The sequence below is a fragment of the Talpa occidentalis genome, unplaced genomic scaffold (assembly GCF_014898055.3).
Source record: "Talpa occidentalis isolate TD23 unplaced genomic scaffold, MPIMG_talOcc4v2.1 talOcc4.11, whole genome shotgun sequence".
Lineage (NCBI taxonomy): Eukaryota > Metazoa > Chordata > Mammalia > Eulipotyphla > Talpidae > Talpa > Talpa occidentalis.
Window position 1 is genome coordinate 29,132,369 of NW_023601104.1, and position 13,442 is coordinate 29,145,810.

Genomic DNA, 13,442 nt, shown 5'->3' on the forward strand with positions numbered 1-13,442 from the left:
ACCAGTAATAGCTGTCTTTTCTGTACATGTTCCATTTGGCCATCCTTCCCCGAAGAGACCATAAACTTGTAAACTCCCTTGCTCTTTAACCCATCACTTGTTCTTCACAGACAGGGTCAGAACTGCAGCTTCCTCCCTGCCTCAGAGTAGGGCTGTTCAAGAAAGGCTCTGATTAGCATGTTACACTGCAGTTCAGCCACAGAGGAGGAACAAGGGCGATGCCAAGAGGAAGGGCCAAGAGGCTGAGGCCAGGGTCCTGCAGTGAGGGAGTCAGTGTCACCCGAGACGACAGAGCAAATGAAAAAAGGGGTGTCCATCCCCAGGTACTGCAATATCCACATGGCCCTCTGCTTTGTATTTCCAAGCAAAGCTCCCTCTCTGTGTGAAGGACGGTTTCTGATGGGTCAAAAAGTCATCAGAGTGAGACTAGCCTAAATACACTCTCAATCACACTCTGGTTCCCGAATCAGCTTTATTTCTCTGCATAAGGAACCCTGCACAGGCAATTCAAATTAAAACAAAATAAATATATGAATATTCATGTAAAACTGTCCTTTCTAATGAACAATTATACACAATGTACAATTCCATGTTCACTGGGTGGGTTTACAAAAATGTACCATTCCCAACTAAAAATGCACCAAAAATGGTTCCATGCAAACTTATCAAAAGTGACCAAAAATATGGAAGGAAAAACCTGACTGAGAGCACTTTGTCTTTTTTTTTTTTGTACAATCACAGAAAAATAAAAACATCTAATTCCTTTGTTACATTTAAAGTAACTAAGTGTGGCCACTGTTTATAATATCAGTTTATGCTTCTAAAACATCTATGTAGTTACCATAAAAGTATATCAACATTAAATTGGAACTGAACATTATCGAAAAAAGGGAGTGGTCAGTAGTCAGTGTCGGAGCCCTCGGCATTGTCCACGTTTCTTGAGAGCATGTAGTTGTCCATGTCGATTGAGCGGCAGTTGTTGATGGCATAGCGCAGGCGCTCAGCCATGACCAGCTGGCTGGAGTAGGGGGGCAACCGCAGCTGGAAGAAGCAGGTCTGTGAGGTAGGCAGACTGTCATAAGGCTGTGGAGAGAGACCAAGAGTTGTGACTGCAGGCATCAGGGGTCAGGGGCTGCCCATTCCCACCGCCCATGTCAGGAAAGCGCCTCTGGCTGCCTTCCAGCTGGCTCTGTGGTCAGGCCTGCATGAGCATGGCATGTAGCAAGAGTGTGGGCTCTGGTGTCCCATGATCATCAAGGCTTTTGATGAAGAGGTTCCCCCCTTTCTTCACCTCTTCCACTGTGCTCACATGTAAAGTGAGAACAAGCCCTGACCAGCAAACTACTTGGAGAGAACATACTTTGCACAATGCCTGCCACAGAGTTAACAGTATAATGGAGTTAGTTCCTTTCACCAAGAGTGTAAAAACTTGAAGATGCTGCAGGGATCCTATGGAGCCGGTGAAATGGAAAGAACAATTGTGAGGAGCTGTCACACTCCTCCCACCACTGTCCTAACGTGCTCTGGAATCCCAGACCTGCCTGGCTCTTAGCACACCACTCAGATGAGGGAGGAGCAGTTAATTCTAATCCAGCCATTTAACTGACAGTTGATACAGTCATTTAAAATTATAATTATTATGACTGACAGAAAAGTGACCAGGGTAAAAAGCAGAATACAAAATGCTAACATACTTCATGCAGAAATATGTATGCCTAAGGCAAAACTGGGAGGAATAAAATGTAAAAGTGGCTACTATTAGAGAGAGAGGATTATACCTGTTCATGGTGCAAACAGAACCATTTTCCAAACTATTGGTCAATATAGTAATGACATTATACTGTTTTTATGAATTAAAAAAAAATAGCTTTAAGAGAAAGAACCTGCCCTGTCTTTCTTGCTCAGCTCTCTGGAAGCTGGCATTCCTCTTTCTCGAAGTGGTACAGCTAAGGTGAGAAGACGGAGGGCTCAGAAGCCTAACTGTGCCAAAGCCAGTGGGACACATAGCTTGAATGCAGAACAAACCGAACCAGCAAAACACTGAAAGGGAATGTCAACAGGTGGCTCTGATTTGCAAACTGGAGAAACAGTCTAAAAGTCACAAGGGAAAGACCCACAGTGGCCAGTTTTCGATGAAAAGCCCCAGGCAGGGGATTAGTGGTGGATTAACTCCTGGATGGCAGGGGTAGTCCAGGACAAATAGAAGGCAAGGATTTTTTCCAGAGCTGAATAGAAGCAAATCATTTCCTCCTGTCCAACTCTCTCTGAAGCAACAAAACAGATTTACTACTTATAGTTTTGGGCAAGTCATGTAGAAAATTTATGGAAAGGCTCTTTTCATAGCCTTCCTGTGCAAAGCCTCTCCAGCAAGCTGAGTCTAGGAGTGGAGCCCAGGCAGGCAGCCTCAGGATGCAGTGGGGGAGGGACAACTCAGCTATAGCAACCTTCAGGGGTAGTTTCTGGAAAAACACCAGAAAGGCAGATGCTGAAGCTGGCAGGACAGGCTCTCACATGAGGAGGTCCTACTTTCTTTACTGTTTCCTGAATCAATGCCCAACTCATGGAGGGTTGTACCAAGGAGGGAACTCAGGCACTTCTAACTTAATGCTGGATTTAAGGGGTGTACCAAGTGTCCAGGAGGTGGGCGGAGGAAGGCTAAGTCTGCCCTCAGGAATGGTCAATGGGCACAGAGAAGCATCCAGGAGGGCTTCTTGGAGATGATATTGGTGTTAAGCTTCAAGGATGAGTAAGTACTTGCCAGACACTATTGGAAAGGGATGTGAAGAACTTACTGAAGCAGAGGCAACAAGGCACAGCAGTTTAAAACAACACAGAGTATTGGGGAGAAAGGCAAGCAGCCCATGCTGGCCAGAATATAACAAACATCAAGAGATGGTATCAGAAAGTAGGGCAGAGGATAGGTTGTGAGGTGGTGAAGGCCACTAAAGTGGTAGTTATTTATCCTGGAGTCAGTACAGGGTAGGCATGGTCTCCCTGAATGGTCCGGAAGGAAAAGGGTGACATAGTCAGATGGGGATGAGAGAGATGACTCTGGCAGCAACCTGCATTTAAGACTCTAAGCCCTTTTATTCCTAAGTCATCTGTCAAAATGGCAGCTGGGTGGGGCTCCTCAGTTGGGGGTCTCTTATCAGACTGCAAGGGAGCTGCACTGCCTGCTCTGTGACTCATACCACACAAGGAGCATAGAGCACGCTATCATGTTTTGTGTTTTCAGGTCCTTCCAGAGCATGTTCACCAGTTTACAGTTATACTGTATCTTGGTGAAAACAAACAAGACCATGTACAAGTCACACAATGAAAGGGCACAGGAAATAAGAGAAATAGTCAACATGATGACCACTCTGCCAAGTTTAGCTTCCAATCAGGAAGATACTAGAAGATTTGGTGAAGGTCATGGTGTGTTTTCTGTATTTGTGTAGGACTTGTTTCTAAACAAGTTTTTCTGCTTGATGTTTTCAATAATCTGGAAATTCCAGGCAATTCTAAGAATTGACAGGTCTGATGGAGGTTTATTTGGTTTTCCCAAGGAAGCAGTAAGGGCAAACACTGCCAAGGAAGGAAAGAAAGCTTACTTACCCTATCAACCTTCATGATTTGAAATCTCTGAGAAATGTCAGCAGTGTTGGCTGGCAGTCGAGATCTTCCAGACACAAACCTCATGAAGAGCACGCGCTCCTCATTGGAGAACTCCTCCAGCGTGTGCCAGAACCACTGGATGAGCTGATGCTGTTCATCCACCTCCCGGTACCGCACCACTTTCTTCAAGACTTCTACAGAGATCTCTGGCATGCCACACACCATCTGCTCCAGTTGTTTGGCTGTGAGGAGGGACAGCAGCGGCACCGGGACGATCCATGACATCCCTTCTCGGACAGCAGCCACCTGCTCCGAGGAGAGTGGTTCATTCAGTGTGTGTGTACCCTGAGCACCACTACAGACCAAATGGGGCTGAGCAGCTCTCGTCTGTTCATGTGCTCCCAGACTCCTGACCTGTCTCTCAACACACGAATGCCCATGCACATGGTCCACCCTCCTTGCCTCTGACCCTTCGCTAGAGCTGCTGCTTCCCATTTGTGGGACTGGTCTTCCTGCTGGCCCAGCTCAGCCAGTTCAGGAGCCCAGTGCAGACCTGCCTCCCGCACCCATATTCCCAATTACACCTGGCTGCACGTCTGAGCCTGCCAAGTTGGGGCTTGGTCTCCTCATCAAGGAAAGAAGCTCATGGAAGACGCGTCTAGCTGCTACTGTTTTTGTATTTTACATTTTTTTTTTTTTTTTTTTTTAAATAGAGGCATGTTTTATTTGTTTATTTACTTGTTTGTTTGTTTGTACATGCACTGGGTACAGTCAGAAGCGCGGGAGGGTGAGAGAATTCACCAGAGCCAGAGCGGGGAGCAGAGCAGGCAGAAGGACCGAAGTACACTGCTGAGGGGAGCAGCGGGCGGCAGGAGAGGTCTGCGCGCCATGTGGGACCCTCCTCCGGTGGCCAGGGAGCAGCCGGGGATCGAACCGGCGCCGCAGAGGCCACGGGCAGCTTCGCAACCCAGCGCTCAACCGCTGCGCCACCGGGGAGGCCCTACATTTTTCTTTTGGAAACAATTAAATCCTTTTTTTGTAAAAATTATTCATGTTCATTGTAAAAAAAAAAAAAAATTAGAAGAACACAGAGAAGAAGAGCGCGCAAGGGGAAGGGCTCTGTAGGAAACAGCAGGCAGGACGAGAAGTGCCGAATCCCAGCCCCACCACTTCATTTACTTTCCTCATCTTAAAACTGAGGCAGATAATCGTTGTTCACATGGCTGTGATGAGCATTTTAAATGACTACATCAGGCCCTACGTGAGTGGACAGGTATCTGCTGCTGTTCTCTTAGCACAGCGCTGACAGCAGGAGAGTTGAGGAGTGCCGTGGGGGCGGGGGGAGGGGCTGCCCACACAATCTGTTAAAAAGACTCCTCCAGGGCCTCCCTGGTGGTGCAGTGGGTTGAGCTCAGCGCTGTGAAGCTGTCCCCAGCCTGTACAGTGTGGGTTTGACCCCCGCTGGCTGTGGAGATACCCATATGGCGAGCAGACCTCTCCTGTCTCACCTGCTGCTCCCCTCAGCAGTGTATTTCAGTCAGTCTGCCTGTTCTGTTCCCCACTCTGTCTCTGGTGAATCCTCTCACCCTCTTGCACATCTGGCCTGTGCCCTGGTTCTTGTATAAATAAATAAATCTTTAAAAAAAACCCAACTCCTCCATATCGTACAGTGGTGCATGCCCTACACGCAGACTCCTCACTCTTCGGGGCTTGTTTTACAAGTACTTCTTCACTCCTTACCAGCGCAAAACCATGTGATTTCAAAAGAAACATCAGCACAACAGTCCAAGAACTGAACAGGAGTCACACTCTGGGGAAGGCTTTGGGGTTATGACCAGTACAATGTTGTCAGGCCCAGGGCTAACAAACAGGATTGGCAGAAGGGGCAGTGTCTACTGATATTAAAGGGCATACCCCCCCAGTCAAAGTCTGTCCCCAAAGTAGTGTTATGCCTAGTAGAATACAACCAAAAGGAAAAAATGAGACTGAGGTCTGAGGCTGGCTGCCTGGGTGGATGGGGCTGGTGGGCGGTGGTTGGGGGGTGGAGAGGGTGGTCAACTAGGGACAGCTTTGGGAAGAACACTGGGTTCCAGAGACAAGGAAGAAGTAAAAGTCAGAAGGCCTCACTATGTAGAAAGGAACAAAGGCAGAGCAGAGCACAGCTAATGGAGATGGGAGGGTCATCCCACCCTCAAAGGTAGGGCAACAGAAGAGCCTAAGCTCTGTGGTGAAGATTGGTCTGGGATCCCGGCTCTTCCTTGCACACATCGCTTCATCTCTCTGGACGCAATGCTTTCTCGTCTGTGAAATGGAGATCTCACTGAGGAATTACAGGAAAAGCTGCATATGAGGGTGGCTGTCACCATGCCTGACATGCAGGAAGTGATCAATGCAGTTTTAGTCAGTTATTCTCTCTCCAAAGATCGAAAATAGTCATGAGCTAGAGATAAATCCTAGGTCCCAGCTGTTTAAAAAGCACTGCTGACAGGAGAGGCCCTTGCTAAACTAAGGGTTGTAGTTTTCAGATGGGACTTGGCCAAAAGCCCGAGTCAGAAGGAACCAGGAGTGAAGGGTGCAGAATTTAAACACTTCAAATTACAGAACAGCTTTAGAGCCCGTGTGTTCCCAAGAAGACCCAAACATATTCTGCAAATAAAGTATTATTAAAATACTCATTAAGAACAATAGAGCCAAGGCCGGTGGCACAGCGGTTGAGCGCTGGGTTGCGAAGTTACCCGCAGCCTCTGCAGCACCGGTTCGATCCCCTGCCATTGGCGAGGGTCCCACATGGCGCGCAGACCTCTCCTGCCGCCCACTGCTCCCCTCAGCAGTGTACTTCATCAGTCTGCCTGCTCTGCTCCCCGCTCTGGCTCTGGTGAATTCTCTCACCCTCCCGCGCTTCTGACTGTACCCAGTGCTTGTATAAATAGATAAATTAGTTTAAAAAAAAAAATAGAGCCAAAACAAACCATTTCTGAACATAATGTTAATGCTTACAAATGTCAACATAGATCAAGGACAACTCAAATAAATGAAAATATATACTTCATTCAATATCTTACAAACTAATTGAAGAAATGTGATCCAAACTCTGTGGCCTCATTTTTAGACTGCAACCTAAAAGTATATGATATTCTGAGGAATTTCTAAGTAACAAAAAGATCTCTACAGGTTATGGAGATGGCTAAAAGCTGGTCTGTGGAGGAGATGCAGTCTCAACTGGGCCTGAAGGACTGCAGCATGAAGGGGGAAGAGGCACTCAGGTGAGACTGCAAGACCAGCCTCAGGGGTTCATTCCTGGGGCCTGACTAAAACTGCTGGAGTGGGACACTGTGCTGGGTAGCAGTAAAAGATGCAGACAAATGGACCCAAGGAGGAGTGACATGGCAGGAGGTAAAGGTTGGGTGAGAGTTTGGCCTCAATTCAACCAATGAACAAACCAGAACAGACATTAAGTCTGGACTAAGGATACAGAAGACCCAGAGGAATGGTGTGCAAAGTCTCTGAATGGGGACTGAAAAACAGATACAAATCAATCCACACAGTAAATTCACCTGGCAAAATTTGGTAGTAATCAATGAGCTCTCCTTTGGAGACAAATCCTAACATTCATATGCACCTCTCAAAATGTCTCATCTCACCTGTCGGTCCATCTCATGAAGTCGATACTCAATGGCTCTCTCCACATACTCCTTTCTATTGGAAAACGTGAGTGGAATACTATTTCCACCAGGGATTATGGGAACCATTTTGCCATCAGCACTCTGGCCAACAAAAGAATCAAGAGGAATCATCTAAGAATAGAAGAAAAAAGAATTTTTATTACTTGGTAGAAATGATATCAAGTATATTACATTCAAATATAACAAATCAGTAAGACTTTAAAAGACTTTAAACACAAAGACCTTAAAGGATAAAAAGGCAAATAAGACAGATAGGACTGATCAGGCTATTTGATCAGCAGGGAATGTACTGATTTATCTGGCTGTAGTTAAAAACAATGCCAAATCTCTCTGCCCACAAACCAGGTATGATGAGCTCTAGTCACTCCAGAGGCCCCACCTTGGTTCCATCAGTCCTCCACTCTGACATGCAGACTGACTAAAGGGGAAGGAGCAAAAGCTAAATGCTAGAGCAGACTTTACATTTTAGGAACTACTTAAACTGCTGGGGTTGAGCTACAAAGGACAACGACGGGACATGGTGTGAGTGAGCCAGACAGCAAGCAGAAGCCTAAAACTAAGTTTTAAACAGAAAATTTTTAGTCAACACCAGCAGAAAGGCAAACCAGCCAGGATTTACCTCATGGAAACTCTCCTCTGTAATCCCACTGTCTTCAATGTGAAGAATGCTGTTCAGAGTCTGCACGTAGAGCAGATCCACCTCCTCCAGGTCTTCCAGAGTAAGAGGGACGCAGCACAGCTGCTTCCACACCAGAGGGGCCAAGTGGAGGTCCAGAGGCTTCTTTGTGCGAATGGCAACCCCCATTAAAATTCCCAAGAACTTAAACTGCATTAAGTGTTCATCAAGGCAAGCAGAGGGGTTAAAAAGGAACCTGAAAAATTAAAGCAAATAATTAAAAAAAAAAATTGTTCTCATTTCTATTAGAAGTAGGTTATCCAACAGCTATAGCATTGGTCTAGACCTGCACAGTCCAATAAAGCAGTCATTAGCCACAGGGGGCTACTTATGTTAATTTGATAAAATTAATTATTCAGTTCTTCAGCTACTTTAACCACATTTGGAGTAAACAACAGTCACATGTGGCCTGTGGCTATTGCTTGGTACAGCACAGGAAGCATATTTGGAATTATTTTTAGAAGAACCATAAAAAGCAAGTGAATGGTCTATTAATCCTTAAGCTTCCTGATCCTGGATACTGTATTTCCTAAAAGAATTTCACTTACTAGGCCTCCCTGGTGGTGCAGGGGTTAAAGACAGTGCTATCAAGCTATTGCTGGCCACTGCAGCACAAGTTTGATTCCCGGCCCGCCAGAGAGCTAACCCACATGGCGCAGCAGACCTCTCGTGTCTCTCCTGCTGCTCCCCTCTCTCTCTGGTGAATCCTTTAACCCCCTATCCCCCACACCTCTGGCTTACACCGCAGTTCTTGTATGCATAAAGAAATAAATCTTTAAAAAAAAACAAACAAGAATTTCACTTATCACCTACAAGTCCATGAAGGATCCAAAATTCAAAATTTCGTAAATACTGGGATAAATATAATTGGAAATACTAAGTGCTATGATTTGACAGCATACAAAAGCTTTTAAATGAATTTGGCTACAAAAAAATTCCTGGCGGAGAGACCAAAAGAAGTGAGGTTTCATCATCAAGTCTGAGTTTTCTCTAACCCAATATATTATCATTGAGTTGGTTCCATAATAAATACTAAATTATGATGGAAATGCCTCAATTTCCTTATCTATGAAAAGGGAATAGTAACAAGACATACTCCTTAGGGATATAAATAGGATTCAATGGGATAATCCATGTAAAGCACTTTGAATAGTGCTGGCACATAAGAACTCAATAAATGTGAGCCTGGGCCTCCCTGGTGGCACAGGGGTTAAAGTCTCAGCACTATCAAGCTATCACCAGTCACTGCAGCATGAGTTTGTTTCCCCTCCAGGGAGCTGACCCACAAGTCACGGCAGGCCTCATCTATCTGGCCTGATGCTCCCTTCAGCAGTATATCTCAGTCAATCTGCTTGTTCTGCTACCACTGTTTCTGGTGAATCCTCTTACCACCCCCCTCCCTTTCACCCCACTCCTGCACCTCTGGCCTACATCTCAGCTCTTGTATGCATAAATAAATAAAGTCTTTAAATCATCAATCAATCAATAAATGTGAGCTACCATCATTGCCCTCATTGTCACTATAAATATTCAATAAACACTTGCTGACTGCCTTACCTGTCTCTATTGTAACCTACTTCTGCACTGGCATTGGGAGAAGGTATGAGAAGGTCAACGATACCAGTTTCAAGTTCCTGGAGAAGAAAGAAAAACAATTTTTGGAGAAATGATAATCAACTGCATCAAGAGAACAAATCAATTATACTAAATGATTACACTGAAGAGAATATATTTAAGTCATTATAATACCATGTGATAACAAGTTACCTTTATAATTATTTTTGCAGTTTTTTTATTTTTTTAAAATTTAAAGATTTTATCACAATGAAATATTTCATACACATAAAATGAACATATATGACATATGTAACTAACACGACTACTAAAATTAATATACACATGTGGTTTTAATTTAAAGTGAAATTAGGAAATTTCACTTTAAAATATCCTACATTTTCTACATGAAAAAAATGTAGTATGAAGAACCAACATGAAAAAAGTCAACTGAGGGTAGGAGCTGGTGTACCTGTAAGCAGGGTGTACTGATACTCAAATAGATGCAATAAATGATAGTAAAGCTGTCACTGTATATCTTAAAATAAAAACAGGTCCAAACTCTTGAGACTTGTTATTTTATTCCCTTGGAGCTTGGCAATTCTACTTTGTTCGACAAACACCAGAATAAATCAGAGCACAAGGGTGGTCCTGTATTTGTCTGTTATGTAAATGTAAATATGTGTCATTGTTGTTTCCTCTGCCAATATTACAGCACAACAGATGGTGAGTCACTGGTAGATGGCTGAGCACTGACATTTAGTCAGCAAGGTATCTCCACAAAGAATTTACAAACCCTTGCTCTCATTCACTTAAACATCATTAACAGAATGATTTTATGTAAGGCTCAAAAATGCTTGCTGCATCTAGAAAAAGATAACAGAATAATCACTGAAGATAGTAAAATGGCCATCATACCACCTGAGTGGATGACTTAGCAGGGGACACTGCATAAATATACCTGGCACATCTCTGTGATTGTGTCATCAAATACTCCTCCAGCGTCATCAGCTCCTTCTCCAACCAGCTTAACTTTCCATGCCCGGGAAGGCAGACGGAGGTCTGATGCATTCAGTTTAACTACTTGTCTTGCTATTTGGACAAAGATGGGCTTACACTTTCGTCCCCTTTAAAAGAAAGGGAAAACAGAATGAAATACAACTCTTATCAACTTCCACAAATCACCACAAAGATTATCTGACGATATCTTCTGATCAGTGAGCAAACAAGGCCAGGTTAACAATATCCAAACACTGTGAAAGGCCCACCAAAACCACACTAATATAATTACTGTCAATATCTTACTTTACAAATGAGAAGCTAAGGCTCACAGAGGTTAGTTAAAAAATAATGTTCACCTAAAAAAGTGCCAACTACTTAGTGAAAAACACACAAAACACACAGACATATACTAACCTGGTTGATATCCTTTTTACAGTAATTTGAGGCCCATAGTTTTTCCCTTGTACCATGGTTTTTCCTATGGAGCGCACCATCGGGAGAGTGTAGACCCGTGGGGCTAACAAAGGTCGAAGTTGTCCCTGTACAATGCCCCATGTTCCAGCATTATAGTGAGATGTACTGTTCTGTAACAGAAAGTAAGCATATCAGAGGCATATCAATATGGTACAATCTAAAGCTTCAAGAAAAACACTTCTCACTTTTACAACATAATTCTTTTTTGGATGCACTTTAAAAAAATAAACCTGGAGATTAGTAACCACTAGAAATTTTTAAAAATATGTTTCTGACAAAATATGTAATTCCTGTTTTTCAAAACTTGGAAAAGAATATATATACATGCACACAAATCAAACATCCATAATCCTACCATATGGAGATAATCCTATTAACATACCTACTTCCTTCTAATTTCCTTCTGTGTGCACAGTGATCTTTCACATTGTTGAGATTAAACTGTTTATACAATTTTCTGCCACTTTTCTCATTTTATATCATAAACATTTCCCCCACTAATTATAAATGGTTTGCTAACACTAGGTTAGTGCTACATCGTATTTTGTTTCCTGGCTGATTATCTATTTCTTTTTTTTGTGGGACCCTCGCTGGTGGCCGGGGAATTAACCGGTGCTGCAGAGGCTGCAGGCAGCCTCTCAGCCCAGCGCTCAACAGCTGCACCACCAGGGGAGGCCCCTGATTATCTATTTCTATTAGTGATTTGTATCATATGGCCCCTGACTGCTTACCCAAAGGATTTTTGACTACTAGTTTTACAAAGTGATACACATTTGATTGGCATGTTTACACATTAAACAAACATAGCCAGCTTCCTTTCTTCCTAAATGACTAGATTGTCTCATAGAAACAGTTAAAACAGCCAAACTTACTTTATTTTCTCCACCTACTCTTTAACAGGACTCAGAATGCTAATTTTAAAGGAAAAAAGATGTTTCCTAAATGTTTCAGATTCACTTATCTAACAACCTTTACTGTGCTGATAACAATGTTGTGCGCTTAAGTTTTAAAATCATATATTGAAGGGCCTCCCCAGTGGCTCAGACCTCTCCTGCCGCCCGCTGCTCCCCTCAGCAGTGTACTTCTTCGTCAGTCTGCCTGTTCTGCTCTCTGCTCTGGCTCTGGTGAATTCTCTCACCCTCCCGCGCTCTGACTGTACCCAGTGCTTGTATAAATCAATCAATCAATCAATCTTAAAAAAAAAAAATCATACATTGAATGTTGTAGAAAATACAAAGTCAACAGAGAAGGTCTTAAGATAACTTTGAGTCAAGAGCATGATTACCAGTATCTGGACTATCCCTAAACCCACAAAAAAACAGAAATAAAATAGCTGCCTCTTTGACATCTCTTGGGTGCTGAATGTCAGAAGTATTAGCCATTGAAGACTTTCCCTAAGGCTGAGAGAAAGTCCCTGGGATCTGGTGAACACGTCACAGGCACTGCTTCCCAAGTCAGCATGTTACCTGGTTGTTGGGGCTCAGGTTCAGTAATCTCCAGGACGAGTACATGAGGTCAGAGAAGTGGTACAGCAGTCGGAGTCGGGCCCGGGCAGTGTGAATGCTCACCTCCCTCAGTGCCCCATACTGGGGGGGTACCGCATCAGGCAGACCTAGTTGCAGAGGTACTGACACACCTGCCCAGAAAGCAAATGGATACTTATAAAGGAAAATGCATTGCTTTCATTTTCAGTATTTTGAAAAGTTTCAAGCACATAAATTTCAACAATAATGTAACAAATACCCATCTCACCTCTTAAATTCTATATTTTGTTAATTTTGCCTTATCACACAATTATTAATTTATTCATCAGTTGATCTTAATTTTTTGAGGCATCTGTGTTTGTTTTTAAAACATTTTTAAAATTTATCATTATGGAAACTTTTTTTTTCTCCTTTAATTTCCCATTTAACTATGGGCCTTAACAAATCCCAGTTTAACTTCCTTTTCATATTTCAAAATAACACAGGGTGTTTAACCAGCACCAGACAGACTTTTCTGGAAAATGGAAATAGGCAATGTAGCCGAACCTCTGCCCATACTGAGTAGGGTCTGACCATGACAGAATGATAAGATATGGGTGCATGATTCATAAAGACTTTTTACTACAAGAATAAGAGTTCTGTAGAAGCAAACATTCTAATGAATGTATCCATGGTTATAGTCTTAAAATATGCACAAAGGAGTGAAAACAAAATCCTTGACTTGAGTTCCCTGTAAATAAAGATTATACAGCTCAATTTCCAGAAGTATTTTACTACTATTAATAAAAGCTAACTTTTATCAAGTAATTTTGTGTGTCTGGAATATTGTAAGAGCTTCATGTGAATTGGTTTATGTATTCCCATAGCTCTTTACAACGGGTGCTATTATTACCTTCATTTTACAGAAAAGGAAACTGAGTCTCAAGGTTACTTAAATCATAAGTGGAGGGGCCAGGACTCAATTTAGGCACC

At 43.2% G+C, this 13,442-nt stretch overlaps 1 protein-coding gene across 1 annotated transcript in view; it reads right to left on the reverse strand.

The window, feature by feature from the left end:
• Nucleotides 1-251: 251 nt before the first annotated feature.
• The window catches only part of HERC1 (HECT and RLD domain containing E3 ubiquitin protein ligase family member 1), a 186,697-nt gene continuing 173,506 nt past the window's right edge, over nt 252-13,442 (reverse strand). Inside the window, 8 exon segments of the mRNA XM_037502665.2 lie at nt 252-1,083; nt 3,598-3,903; nt 7,239-7,391; nt 7,900-8,152; nt 9,514-9,590; nt 10,472-10,637; nt 10,927-11,096; nt 12,453-12,622. Coding sequence (XP_037358562.1) covers nt 898-1,083; nt 3,598-3,903; nt 7,239-7,391; nt 7,900-8,152; nt 9,514-9,590; nt 10,472-10,637; nt 10,927-11,096; nt 12,453-12,622 — 1,481 coding nt within the window. The 3' untranslated portion in view covers nt 252-897.